The sequence below is a fragment of the Zootoca vivipara genome, chromosome 1, assembly GCF_965207765.1.
Source record: "Zootoca vivipara chromosome 1, rZooViv2.hap1.1, whole genome shotgun sequence".
Taxonomy (NCBI): Eukaryota; Metazoa; Chordata; class Lepidosauria; order Squamata; family Lacertidae; genus Zootoca; species Zootoca vivipara.
The window spans coordinates 91,090,458-91,105,075 of record NC_142582.1 but is presented as its reverse complement, the minus strand read 5'-3'; the positions used below and the strand labels follow the sequence as shown (position 1 = coordinate 91,105,075).

General features: G+C 44.8%; 1 protein-coding gene across 2 annotated transcripts in view; it reads right to left on the bottom strand.

Moving 5' to 3' along the window:
* Nucleotides 1-14,618, bottom strand: part of CDAN1 (codanin 1) — a 32,920-nt gene that overhangs the window by 3,205 nt on the left and 15,097 nt on the right. The window contains exons 13-26 of one of the 2 annotated variants that reach the window (XR_004692420.3): nucleotides 13,003-13,146; nucleotides 11,214-11,380; nucleotides 9,750-9,831; nucleotides 9,446-9,535; nucleotides 9,210-9,264; nucleotides 8,529-8,662; nucleotides 7,654-7,757; nucleotides 6,589-6,738; nucleotides 6,137-6,200; nucleotides 5,461-5,539; nucleotides 3,903-4,060; nucleotides 2,913-3,084; nucleotides 1,683-1,746; nucleotides 443-645 (exon numbers count right to left, since the gene is read on the bottom strand). Coding sequence is in view for 1 of the 2 variants with exons in the window: in XM_035112426.3 (XP_034968317.3) it covers nucleotides 443-645; nucleotides 1,683-1,746; nucleotides 2,913-3,020; nucleotides 3,903-4,060; nucleotides 5,461-5,539; nucleotides 6,137-6,200; nucleotides 6,589-6,738; nucleotides 7,654-7,757; nucleotides 8,529-8,662; nucleotides 9,210-9,264; nucleotides 9,446-9,535; nucleotides 9,750-9,831; nucleotides 11,214-11,380; nucleotides 13,003-13,146 (1,602 nt within the window). In the remaining variant the exon portion in view is untranslated. The remainder of the gene's footprint in view (nucleotides 1-442; nucleotides 646-1,682; nucleotides 1,747-2,912; nucleotides 3,085-3,902; nucleotides 4,061-5,460; nucleotides 5,540-6,136; nucleotides 6,201-6,588; nucleotides 6,739-7,653; nucleotides 7,758-8,528; nucleotides 8,663-9,209; nucleotides 9,265-9,445; nucleotides 9,536-9,749; nucleotides 9,832-11,213; nucleotides 11,381-13,002; nucleotides 13,147-14,618) is intronic. The other variant, XM_035112426.3, reaches the window with a different exon arrangement.

Here is a 14,618-nt window from a genome sequence, read left to right as displayed (position 1 = left end):
ACTTTGTTTTAAAAGTGCTTCATCCTTGTAACATCTTGCTGCAGGTAAATAAGAACGCCACGGCAAAGAGTTAATGCTATAAGAATAGCATTATGCTGTGGGAATACAGGGAGAAACTAACTCTAAATAGTGATCACGTTAATCCAGCACCCATCATAAATGAGGGTCAAAAAAAAAAAGTCAAAAAATTCACAAGGGTTGTCAACCTGGTGGTCAATAAGACCTTCGCTGGTGCCAGCTTGGCAATCCCTGAACTCATTTCCACATGGCTTTTACCTATCTCTCTCACTGGCACCTTTGCAGAAATAGTATGTGACAACTTTCCTCTTTCACTGAATAGTGAAAGCCAAGCATTCCCCAGTCTTATGCACTATTATGCCAAACGTAAGGCGCTCAAGGAGGTTTAGCAAGTGGCTTTGAAAGCACTCAGAAGCCCTCCCACCTTGTCCTGTTTGTTCTCTGCAAGGTAGGCAGCATTTTTCCTACTGAAGATCAGCTGCAAGGGTACAGGTGCCTCAAAGTCTTCTTTCCAGATGGAGAGCAGGGACTTCAGAAGGCTAGAGATGAAGCGGTTCTTTGCTTGCTGCTGCTCCTGCTTCTTTGGGGCTGGGAAGGTCAGCCCATGGATAGGGACATGATCTGAAACTAGAAGCAACTGAGATAGAAATGCTGGACTTACTCGTGCTAGATATTTTTAATTCTGAAAAAGTGACACCATATTATGATGGTGGCAACTCTTTCCATCCACGCAAGAGGAGAAGGGCTTCAGGAACCTCCAGGGTATGGGGTGAGCCCTCTCGGTTTAGGAGGCCTTCACAGCTAACAAATGAACTCAGCTTCCCCAAATGCTACTATGGGATCATGCCTGGACCCTGCAATCATCATCTGTCAGGGGGACTCCTTACAGGGACCCTCCCCCAGTCATCCTGACCAGCACTTCGCCCAGTGACAGCACTAGCAGAGGGTCAGGAGGAGGGAATGAGGAATGGAGCAGAGTGGAGAGGGGGCTCTCAGACATGTCAGAGCCAGAGGAGGAAGGACAGCGCCGCAAGGTGCTGGAGCCTCCGCAAAGCTCCAGCCAAAGGATGGGAGAAGGAACGCAGCCCCTTCCGGCGCCCAAATTGAGGCGCACGTCCACACACAGGACTAGGGGGAGGCGCTTTTATGCTGGTCCAAGACGCGAAGGAAGCCATTGCCGGGTTCTAAATCGGACTAGGCAGTCATGTTTTCTGATATCTCTGCACTGTAAATAATATGCACAATAAAACTCTGAGACAGAGCGGACTGGAGCGTCTTTACTCGAGAGTAGCCACAACAATCCCCTGGCATCATCTGAGGCCCTTCTTCATGTGCCTCATTCATGAGAGGTCCAGATGGTGGCAACACAGGCCTTTTTTCTGGTGGCTTCCCATTTGTGGAATGCTCTCTCAAGGGAGGCTTGCCTGGTGCCTTTGTTGCTAATTAAACAATCTATGGCCTGGGGGAAGGGGGGGTACTTGTCATAGTCTGTTACTATAGTATGTATTTTTGTGTTTTTGTATTATAAACCAGATGATTCTTGGATAAGAGGGGTATAGAAAATAAATAAATACATAAGCAAGCAAGCCTTGACGGTTTGCTACCATTCAGGACAGCCACTCCTCCAAAATGAGATGGTCTAATTAAGATCGAAGGGCTCTTACCTAGAAGGGAAGCCAGCTCCACTGTGCACTTAGCCAGTTGCTGCTCTGACGCTGGGCATATGAACTGAAAAACACAAAGCTGAAAACTGACTACAAAAAAAAATGCTTTCACAGGGACAGAGAATGTATCTGAGGCTGCTATCTTATCAAAGACTTTGCATTTTGAATATTCAAGTATTGCATGCAATTACAAAGACATGCACAGCTATGGTTTTATATATAGGCCAGCAGGGGGTTCGAGTCTTTCCTACTGCATAAAAGGGGGAAAGCTGCTAACTAATAGATGCACGTGCCTTTCATAAGATTTACAAGCAAATTCCCCAAGAAGTAAACCTTAGGAGGGCGGTTTTATTTAGAAATGACTCTCACATACACATAAACCATAAGTTAATTAGGAAAAGTAAAAACAACTGCTGAACCTAGTACAGTGGTACCTCGCAAGACTAAATTAATTCGTTACACGAGTCATTTCGTGTTGCGATAATTTCATCTTGCGAAGCGCAGTTTCCCATAGGAATGCATTGAAATTTAATTCATGCATTCCTATTGGGGGGGAGCACAAAAAAAGGCACCGACTCACTTGCCACGGCCGGATGTTTTTCATATTTTAAGGGGAGGGGGAAGCAGGAGGAGGGCCAGGGAGAGGCTCCCTCGCTCCTTCCCCAGCAGCCATTTGCGCGCCATTCGCGCCACTCCGGAAGCCCCGCGACTTCTGCTCGACGTCAACATTGCAGCCATGCTCCCTCCTTCCCCAGCAGCCGTTCGCACGCCCAACCAGACGGCTGCTCCAGAAGTTTTAAGGCTCTGGGGAGGGGGAAGCAGGAGGAGGGCCCTCCCTCCTTCCCCAGCAGCCGGACCCTCGCGCCCAACCAGACAGCTCTCCCGTTCGCGCGCAGGTGGCTTAAGGTGAGAGTGAGGGGAATCCGGCTGCTGCTCGGCTGCCGGCGGCCGTTTCAATGGATTAAAGTCACCTCCTCGCGGCACCCTGCTGCATCTTGCGAAGTTTTCTATGGCACGGCCACAGAAAACTTTGTCTCGCGAGTCTGCCAAAAGATCGCAAAACGTTTTCATCTTGTGATTTTTTCATGCCGCGAGGCATTCGTCTAGCGAGGTACCACTGTACATATATTAACACTGCTCTCGCACCCTCCTTTCTCTCCCCCCCCCATCTCCACTGCCAATAAAAGGCTACGTCAGAAATAATTCTGCAAGTAATGCACTCATTTCTACCTTTCTGCATCCAAGGGTCTGGCTCAGCCTTCCCAACAAATTTTCCAAATCGACAAACTGGATTGCTTCATCCTCATTCCTTGGGCCAACAGCAAGGCACAGCACATCCTAGATATAACAGCATTTGTGACTCAGAATGCACGTATATGTTCTGGAATCCTAGAGAGCTCTGCTAACCATATAGAAAAGACAAAATATGACAGTGAAGCCTGAGAAACGGCAAGGAAAGCAGCACAGGGCTGGGCTATCCCACCCATTTCCCCATGAAATAAGCCTCCTTGTAGACGAAGATGCTCAGAAGTCACATAGTAAAAGCTTGGGGTGGGAGAGTGGTGGCTTTCGCCATCAAATGAATTACTAATGGGAGCAAGTACCTAAAACAGAACCTCCATAGACTGGCTCCTTATCAGGACTGGCCTTACAGGCCAAATTTGGTGGTTGGGTGGTGCCACCCACCTGTTAGTCACCTGGCATCATCAATGACATCACATGATTGACAGGAGGCAGCAACCACCCAACTCTCAAAATGTGTAGGGTTTCAAAGTGCCCAGCAGCCAGCTGGGAACCTGTTGCAGCTTCAAAACTGCTTTGCCCTGGCAGCCACCTCCATTCTCCTTTAAAAGTGGGGTGGCAGCTCCCTTGAAGGTTTTTGCAAAGGACCTTCAGATGAAACACGCCCCCCCCCCCGTTTCAGCTGCCAGGGAGAGGGCCTTTTGGGTGGTGACACCCCAATTGCTGAATGCTCTCACTTGAGAGGCTTGCCTGGCCTGCCTCCTCTGCAACTTCTTTGCTGCCAGGTGAAAACCTATTTATTTTTATCTAAAATCTAAAATCTGTTTATTTTATTTCTAAGCTGTATTGCATTGTTTATTTCACGATTTGTTACTGTAAACCACCCAGAGAATTTGGTCATTGGGAGGCATATAAATATTGTTAATGAATAGTCAAAATAACAACACAGGTTAAGAGGAGAGAGTGGCGGATTCATACCTTGATTTCATTTATGATCTGCGAGGGGAATGCAGCCTGATGCTGACAGTCTGGGGAGCACCCCTTCTTCTGCACAGCTTCGCTAATACTAGGCTGAGAAAGCGCCTGCGTTTTCAGCATGCGGCTGAAGGTGGCCTTCACTTCTCTCTTAATCAAGGCTGTAAAAGGAACCAAGACATACACTCGCTTTCACACCCTGAACACTGAAAACCCATTACATAATAGAGAGCCACCTATGCCTCCCCGCACCAGCCTTATGTGGTTCCTCCTTTTATATCAGCATAATAATAATAATAATAATAATAATAATAATAATAATAATAATAATATATTATTTATTATTTATGCCCCACCCATCTGGCTGGGTTTCCCCAGCCACTCTGGGCGGCTTCCAACAGAAAAATGAAATAAAATACTCTATTAAACATTAAAAGCCTCCCTAAACAGGGGAGATGTCTTCTAAAAATCTGGTAGCTGTTTTTCTCTTTGACATCTGATGGGAGGGCGTTCCATAGGGCAGGCGCCACCACCGAGAAGGCCCTCTGCCTGGTTCCCTGCAACTTGGCTTCTTGCAACGAGGGAACTGCCAGAAGGCCCTCGGTACTGGACCTCAGTGTCCGGGCAGAACGATGGGGGTGGAGACGCTCCTTCAGGTATACTGGACCGAGGCCGTTTAGGGCTTTAAAGGTCAGAACCAACACTTTGAATTGTGCTCGGAAACGTACTGGGAGCCAATGTAGATCTTTCATTTATATGGCAGTTCACCTCTGCAAAGTTCAAGCAGCATAATCCGAACAAGAGAGGGCAGCCTTTCTGGGTTACCCTCAGGGCTAATCTACCAGGGGCTGAAAGGCAGCAAAATAGGGCCACTTGTTTCAGTTGTTTCTATTACCTGCTTCACATTCACTCCCCTGCCAGCAGGCTGCCAGCGAGGACTGATCCCTCTTGCAAAAGTTCTGAATTGGGCCTGGAAACACCCATGGAGCCAATGCATGGGTGTTTCAGTAGTGGAGTAACATGCTCCCCACCCCAAGCTCCAGTTAGCATCCTTGCTGCCACACTTTGAACAAGTTTCCAGACGCTTTTCAGAGGCAGCCCCAAGTAGAGTGTGTTGCAGTAGCTCATATGCAATGTATCTAAAGCAATGTTTCCCAATTGGTGGTCTGTAGACCTTCGGTCCCATGCTGATACCCACCCTGTCTGTGGCATGTACCCATAAGCTGTGTGGGACATCCCATTTTGGGGGGGCGGGGCGGCTGGGTGTTCACATGGGTCACATGACTCATGCAGGAGCATGGCCAGAAGATGCACATCCCAGTTTTGTGCTGGAACACATTGGAGGGTTTGGTAGCACCATTCACACAACAAAAGGTGGTCCATGGCTTGGCTTTTGAAAAACGAGGCCCAACGTACTTAAGATAACTGTGAACCATAGATCTGCCTCTTTCAGAAACAGACGCAGCTGGCACACCAGCTTATCCTGGGAAAAGGTCTTTTTCGCTGCAGCCACCAACCAGCACCTAGGAGTAAAGCACATACAAACACTGGGGAAGCCTACCTGTGATGTTGGTGGTGAGCCAGGTGCAGGCCTTCTCGGTAGCTAGTCCCACCGCAATATTTGCTGCACAGCTCAAAACCTTGGGTGGAAGAGCAAGTGAGATTTACAGTTATTTCCACTGATTACATTCAAGGCTGTGAATACACAATCAACAACAGTCACAACAAATCAATACAAAGCTGCAGCAAACACAAGAAATAAGATGGAAAATTGGCCTCGAATGAAAATCGAGGGACTGGTTTTGGTCTCTCACCATCCTGCTGAAACGATAAATGGGGATTGGCTTTGGCTCCTCCAACCACTGCTAAAATGTTGATTAGGAGGAATACAAAGCAACTGTTCCTTGAACGGCCCAATATGGCAATTGGACCGTTTTATTCTCTAGCTGGAAAAAATGCAGAGGAGCATTACTTGGGCCTTAAGAGCTAGGAACTGTCGCACCTCCTTTTAACGTGACTGACTGAATGAGGATGTTGAGATTTTAGAAACAGCTTTAACGTTTCAAATGCTTGTTCGTTTTAGCAAAAACGAATTTTATATGATCAGGAGGTTCAGAAGTTTTTGGCTTCTGGCCATTTTTAAGTCACCGGGTCAGGAAAAAAGCACAATTTTCCAATGTAGAAAAAGCAAAAAGATAGCATCAGAAAAAAGGACAAATATCCTAAAATATACATACTGCTGCAGATGTCTCTTCTGGCAGCAAGATTTTCACAGCCTCAGGGCCCTTCTTCCTGCAAAATCTGTAGATGTACATAGCAGGCATTATAAAAAAGCACCACCTAAAACATATGTAAGGAATGATACTAGAGAATCTGTATTTTAAGGTCTCCCCCCCCCCCCCCGGGATGCAGCCCAGAATATGTATTCAAATGGATTCAAATCACTGGCAGTAACTGCAAGCAGAACAGTTTCCTATTCAGCTCCTCTATAGTTGGGTACCTACACCTGAAAGCCAGAGGGGAAACTGAGCCAATCTGCCAGTGACTTGATCTTAAGTAGTTATCCTGGCTGATACCAAGATGAAAAGTGAAGTGACCGCATACTGGGCACAGTCTCATTGTGACAGCCCAGGACAGCAGCATGACCACAAGGGAAGATTTATGATGCCACCCAGCTGTTGTTCCTTACTCTTTGCCTTGAATAAGAGCCTGTGCCCCTTCCTCATACAGCTGAGAGCACACTTCATCCAGCAGTTTGTCGTAATTGCCAACTTCCGCCTTCACTTTGTCCTGTAACATGACTCTGGCTCTTTTCACCAGCTCTGCTACCAGAGTTGCCCTGCAAAAGCCAATAGTAAAAGCACAATTAAAAAAAAACAACACACAACCAAAATATATCCTGAGAAATTACAGGTTCAGAATTTACATCCTGAATCAGGTTTGCGGGAAAGCCTTCTATTAATGGTTTGGATACCATGCGAAACTATGGTTTAACATGCGTCTTCTGTGAATCTAGGTGCATGAGAGGGAGGCGCGCTTGAGCTTCTCACTGCCAATCCAAAAAAACAGGGTTTATTGACCTAGAAATATAATGGTGTGTGCGCCAATCTTAACATTTTTCTATTGTTTATTACTGTAGGCCATGGCATAACTTTATATAAAATATAAGTGAGAATATGCAGATAAAGCTACGATATAAGCAGGCAGCAATCACACACGCACAACCTGATCAAAAGAGCCTAAAGAGTGTGTGTGTGTGTTACATTTGCCACAGAACTCACACTAGAAGTGAATTAAGAAGGGGAAGCATCACAAAAACAGACAACAAATGAGAACAAACTCAAAAGAGCTTAAAAGCAATGTACTGGAGATTTAAAAGAGTAGGAAAATAAAAGGGTCTTTGCCAGGCACCAAAATGACACACAGAGATGAGCCAAGTGAGCTTCCGTAGTGAGGTGAGCACAAATAAGGCTTAGCACTTACTTTTAATAATAAAACCAGTTGATGCTCTCACTCAATATTTCTCACATTTCACAATTCACCATTTGCTCTACTGACAAATTTCACAACAACAATATAAGGGATTCACAAGACTAAGAGACGTATCAGTAAAACCCACAGGCATGTCCTTGCATCATTTAAAAGCTGCCTGCTTATATGATTAATACAAGGGGCAAAGATCTTTCGACATAAATTCTCCCCACCAGACCATTTATGAAGTCCAGCAGGTTACAGGTGCCTTTCCTGCCCTTACTTGATGTGCTTGACGCAGTTGGATCCAATTCTCTCTGCCACAAATTCTACAGTTCTCCGCAGAGATGGGGGCTGATTGTGGAAGAAGGCTTGTTCCAGCTCTGCCTGTTAAAAACGGGAAGAACAAGAATCCTAAGGAAACCAAAGCATTCTACACGAAGCATTGTCCCCCCCAACACGAGCCATTCCTAAAGTATATCTGAATGCTTTGATTGTTTATTCTATTTGATTGGCATTTTTTAAATTTAAGGGTGGTAGCCAACTAAATTTTATTCAGGGCAGACCCACTGAAATGAGTAAAAGTTAGTTGAACGCAACCATCCTTGGAACAAAACTTCAAAAAAACTGCCTTCCAAATAATGTACCATAAATGGGGAGCAAGGAACCAGAGACAAATACAGAGACAAATAAAAAAGGAGCATGTTGAATTTTCAATCGACTGGCCTGCCCCCAAAATAAGACTTGCATATGATTTATTTCATGAACTCTATATACCGCTTGATTGTAAAAACAAACAAAACCACCAAAGCAGTTTCTTTAGCATTTCATAAGCTGGGCAGCAAATTCAGGTTTTTCCTAACGTTGTTCCCTAATTCCCTTTCCCATTTCTTTATTTAGTTAGGGGTCAATTACCTCTTGCATGCTTGCAATTCACACAAAATTAGTGGCATAGGGTATATGGCTACTTCTTGCACAGCTCCACTAAAAAATAAAAATCAAAGTGCAAGTTGAGAAATTTCTCCCTGAAAAAAATCCAGCCTTCCCCAACCTACTGCCTTACAGATCTTGCTGGACTCCAGCTCTAATCATCCCAAGCCAACATGACCAAACAATGGTCAAGGAGGATGGGAGTGGCAGTCCCAAAAGACCTCTCACCTGAAGCTTCTGCTGTGTGATGGGAGGCTTTGGAACCAAGGTCTCTGCAGCAGTCGGAGTTATTTTCCTTACATAACCACCATTCTTTCCTCCGCTTCCCAACACAAAAGACGACAGAAGTTTCCTCAACTCACCTAGAGCAAAAGGACACGCAGATGACAAGACGGCACACGTAGATCTCTGAACACTCTGGTTTTTAAAATTCAATCTGATTGACAATTTAAAAATTTAGGGGTGGTATACAACTAACTTTTATTCAGGTCAGACACAATGAAATGAGTGAAATATAATTAAATCCAGGAAGAGCTGGAGACGAAAATTGCAGAGAAGTGTATGAGACACTGGAGGAAAAAGCAGCCATGATCCCAACCACACTTGAGTAGGAGCTGAGAATCATAAGCAGTTCGGGATGTTATTCACGGTGAATGGAAAAGCAAGGACAAATCACCAAATAGTATTTCCACAGGTCACAACCCCTAATCAGTGGGCCCAGTTTAAGTGTCATACTAAAACACACACACACAAAACCTTTTTAACTACAGATAATTGTAACTCGATTTTGGAGTAGGAAGCTCAACTCCCCCCCCCCTTTAGAGGCTTTTTCTAGTGCCAGGCAAAGGAGATTCCAGATTTCTCAAGCGGCATATTCTGACACAGGACATACTTTGATAAATGGCTTACCAAGATATGGACAGCAGGTATAAAGTAACTGCTGATCCACCACAGGCACAGAATCCTAAGGGGAAAAGAACAAACAACAGATTGATTCCTTTCAGAAGCACTAGATAAGTGCACAGAAGCCCACAGGCTGCTCTTTATTCTTCAGGTCACTCTTAGGCTTCGCGTGTCTTAAACAAATAACGTTACAGTTGCTCTCTTTCAAACACACCCTCCGACACTCATCTACGTAAGTTTACCAGAGCTTGAACTGTTGCCGCAGAGTCTGTTGCCAGTTCTTCTGATCTCACTTCGCCCGCAAAGAACAGATTCCCTGGGACAGTAGGCACCTGGAATACAAGCCCCAAATAGTTAATCCTCCAAGGAGGGCAGAGCTAAGCAAAAATTCAGCTTCACATACAGGAGTGGATGAATGCTTACACGGGTGAAACACTTAAAAGGCTTAAGGAAAGTACAGTAAGGAAAGTTTTACTTGACAATTTCTACAGCGCTTGTGAAGTTTTTTTCAAAGGTACAATGTTTGCTACAAACACTCATCCGTACATGAAAAAGCCATCCCAAAATGGCAAGGATCAGCAGCTTGTTCAGGAAACACATCTCTTTATTCTCAGAAATCAGCAGGTATCTGTAACAAAAGGTTAGAGAATAGAGAACAATAAACTTCTAAGGTTTTATCAGTTATACCACTTCTACATTTCCCCCTGTTGCAAGTTTCTTTTGCTGTGCTCTCTCATTTCCCTTGCATATTAAAACTCTGGCCCCATTTGCGCATCACAGCAAACCTGTAAACAAGACACGTGCTAGTGCAAGCTACTACATTGTTCCTATTTCTCTCCATTATTCATGAAGCCAGGGCGCAACATACAACAAACCTTGGTTTACTGTGATATGTGAACCAATGTGTGTGGTTTGTTTCTCCCATGGTAAGAGCCATGACTCATGGTTTGTGGTTCCTGGCTCCTGGCTCCATGAACAAAGGAACAAAATGGGAGCAATTCAGAAAAATGCAATAGCATGCTGCTCGTTCACTGTCAGCTATGGTTTATTATGGTTAACTGTACAACACAACTACCATTTGAAATGCACTACTAGAAAAATTCGGCTTTCAACTTCTTCATTTGTTTCTGCAAATATTGAGATGTAATGGAAGGATGTGAACATTTGCAGCTGGAGGAATATGATATATTTCAAGTCACCAGCGGAGTGTTCCTATACAGTGGTAATTATATATTTAACTGTGCTATAAATTTCTTGGTATATACAGCGGTACCTCGTTTTAAGTACACATTTGGTTCCAGAAGTCTGTACTTAATCTGAAGCATACTTAACCTGAAGTGAACTGTCCCACTGAAAGTAATGGAAAGTGGATTAATCCGTTCCAGATGGTCCGCAGAGTACTTAAACTGAAGCAAACTTTCCCATTGAAAGTAATGGAAAGTGGATTAATCCATTCCAGATGGGTCTGCGGAGTACTCAACCTGAAGCGTACTTAGCCTGAGGCGAACTTTCCCATTGAAAGTAATGGAAAGTGGATTAATCCGTTCCAGACAGGTCCGCGGAGTACTTAAACCGAAAGTACTCAAACCGAAGCGTACTTAAACCGAGGTATGACTGTACTGTAAAAGAAAGCTTTAAGTTGTGTCCGTAGACCCAGAAATTGTTAATGAGTACAGTGGTACCTTGGGTTACAAACGCTTCAGGTTACAAACGCTTCAGGTTACAAACTCTGCTAACCCAGAAATAGTACCTCGGGTACTTCAGGATGAGAACAGAAATTGTGCTCCAGCAGCGCAGCGGCAGCAGGAGACCCCATTAGCTAAAGTGGTGCTTCAGGTTAATAAAAGTTTCAGGTTAAGAACGGACCTCCGGAACGAATTACGTTCTTAACCAGAGGTACCACTGTACAATAAAAGCTTTACTAAGAAGCCAATGTTCTACCTCCACAAGAATCTAGGTCCTTGATGCAGATCTCAATTAAGATGCAAATATTTCTTTCCCACCTCTTACCTGTACAGCTGCAAGAGGAGAGTAAATATCTTCCCATAGTAGTCCAGAAATGGGGCGATATGATCCATAAGGGAAAGGAACTCTACAACCCAAGGTACAGTCAAGACTGTGCATCGTTTCTGTATTGATTGCCTAAGCAGCTTCAATATATCCAGCACAGGATGGGTCTTAAGAGAAAACATTAGGAAAATGTTAACTTTAATTCCTCTTCAGGACATATTACTTACTATCATGGGCAACCACCAGAGTGTTTGATGATGAAACACCAAAAAGTAGGAAAGGGAAATAAACATATCCAACTCCTCTTTCATTTCTGTTCCCATTTCCCTCCATTGGGTTCTCTTTCCTTCACCACTAAGAGGAAAACTCTTTCCTTGGCTAATTTGTGTGAACAAAACAATCTCCCCTTGCAGAGATGGAGGTAAGCCATAAGCACACAAGCACCTGGGCTTATTATTCAGGTTTTGTTGCATCCTCCTTTGTATATTTTTTTAATTTGGCAAAGAAAGGGAGGTGATTTTAGCTAACATCACTCAGAGCAGCCAGTTAAGTTCCGAGCTCAAAAAACAGTTTTTGTGGGGAAGTGGGAATGGGGAGACAGAAAGACACAAGGGTGCAATCAGTTTCCTATATGAGGAAGAGGAAGAGGAAGAGGAGGAGGAAGAGGAGGAGTTTGGATTTGATATCCCGCTTTATCACTACCCGGAGGAGTCTCAAACCTGCTAACATTCTCCTTTCCCTTCCTCCCCCACAACAAACACTCTGTGAGGTGAGTGGGGCTGAGAGACTTCAAAGAAGTGTGACTAGCCCAAGGCCACCCAGCAGCTGCATGTGGAGGAGCGAACCCGGTTCACCAGATTATGAGACTACCGCTCTTAACCACTACACTACGCTGGCTCTCAGAACAGTATCTTAGAGAGACCCAGTATATTTTGGCATATGAAGCCTATTCAAATCCAGCAATCTTAAGTCACTCATCTGGCTAAACGGTATTTCAAATGTTTGTACCCTGCCCTATGACCTTGGAGTGAAAGGCAGGTAATAAATTGAAATAATAATAACCACCCCTCGTGCTTTCCACATTCAGCCGGCACACTGACAAACCACACCGCGCAATCTGATGCCAGTGCAGTTTAGCGACAAGAGTGTTGGACTTCGACATGAGTGGGTGAGGAGGCATGAATCTAGTAAACAATATAAGTGCAAATAATGGTCCATGGAGACTATTCCAGAAGAGTGGTTTGTACAATGTACTGAATTAGTTATTGACATTATGGGTTACCTGTTTGGAGCATCCCTGTATCAGAGGTTTACATCAAAAAGGACGCTTTCTCCAAACGCGCAAGCTTCTGATGCAACTGTGTTCACCAATAAATGAAACACTTCCCCTTCCTTCCATATCAAGAGTGTCGTTAATTCATATGGCTGTACCACATGGGTAACTCAATCTTCCCTCAGTTTATAGCAGCAACACAAGCATCATCATTGAAACAATAGTGCACAGCAGGGGAACCTGCAGCCCTCTAGAGGTTGTTGAACAGCTCTCAGCATCCTCTCAGCCTCACGGGTGCTGTGACTCCCCAACAACATCTACAGGGCCACAGGACCCCATCCATCCCTATACTGGAGGTTGCTTAACTAGGAGTTTTATAAGCAAGTATCTACCTCCTCAGGAGGAGCCCAGAGACTCCTCTGATGATAACAAAATTAAATACTTCTGTTAGGTAAATGTGGCTGTGCTCGCTTCGGCAGCACATATACTGTTAGGTAAATGTGGCTGGTTACGCACTTGGTTTCTTAACATCACTGCAGATTCTAGCAAGTCTCCAGTTGCTGGTTCTGATGTGTGATAAGGCAGGAAGACAAGGAAACCAAAAAACTTTGCCAGCAGTCGGAGGCTCATAAGGACAGCAGCAAAACGCTTCTTTTCATCCTGCAGTGGAAAGAAAAGCCAGACATATTATAGTCACAAATAACAGCAGCAATGCCTAAGATTTTGAATGCTCACAACAAACCTATAAGTCTTACGTTTCCACTTTGGTGGTTCTATTTATTATTATTATTACTATTATTATTATTTACTTTGTGGGGTGTGCAGCAAGGACAGGACTATCCAAATCAGAGACAAATCAGCATGGTGGTATTTATCTCCCCAGTCGCAGCTCTACCTAGGACAATGGGGGCTCATCAGAGAATGCTACTGTCTTCTATATACTTGCACTGTATTGGAGAAGGAGTGAGATGGGGTTTACACTGCAGCTACCACCCAGGCTTTCTACTGCTGCTCCACCACTTGGACGGGGGCAGGTGGTTTTGGAGGAGCAATGATGGAGGAGTTGTGGCAGGGGGACATCACAGGAGAGAAAGACCGTTTGAAGGACAGACACCGCTTTTCAGAAAGGACAATGCAGGACAGAAGGGAGGAGTAAAGTAGACCCACACTAGAACAGCAACATGTTATTAAAGACAAATAGACAAAGAAAGACAAACAAGCCTCAACTGGAAGACACGCACAGGGTGTGAAGTGAGTAGCACTCCAAATGAAGGCCCGAAACCAAGCATGAAACCAATAGAGACAGAAAGGTTGGCGGGGGGGGGGGGGAGAGAGAGAGAGCACCACAGTCAAATTCTTCCTTTCCAAGCAGTTGTTGTTGTTTAGTCGTTTAGTCGTGTCCGACTCTTCGTGACCCCATGGACCATAGCACGCCAGGCACTCCTGTCTTGCACTGCCTCCCGTAGTTTGGTCAAACTCATGTTCGTAGCTTCGAGAACACTGTCCAACCATCTTGTCCTCTGTCGTCCCCTTCTCCTAGTGCCCTCAATCTTTCCCAACATCAGGGTCTTGTCCAGGGAGTCTTCTCTTCTCATGAGGTGGCCAAAGTATTGGAGCCTCAGCTTCAGGATCTGTCCTTCCAGGGAGCACTCAGGGCTGATTTCCTTAAGAATGGATAGGTTTGATCTTCTTGCAGTCCATGGGACTCTCAAGAGTCTCCTCCAGCACCATAATTCAAAAGCATCAATTCTTCGGCGATCAGCCTTCTTTATGGTCCAGCTCTCACTTCCATACATCACTACTGGGAAAACCATAGCTTTAACTATACGGACCTTTGTCGGCAAGGTGATGTCTCTGCTTTTTAAGATGCTGTCTAGGTTTGTCATTGCTTTTCTCCCAAGAAGCAGGCGTCTTTTAATTTCGTGACTGCTGTCACCATCTGCAGTGATCAAGGAGCCCAAGAAAGTAAAATCTCTCACTGCCTCCATTTCTTCCCCTTCTATTTGCCAGGAGGTGATGGGACCAGTGGCCATGATCTTGGTTTTTTTGATGTTGAGCTTCAGACCATATTTTGCGCTCTCCTCTTTCACCCTCATTAAAAGGTTCTTTAATTCCTCCTCACTTTCTGCCAT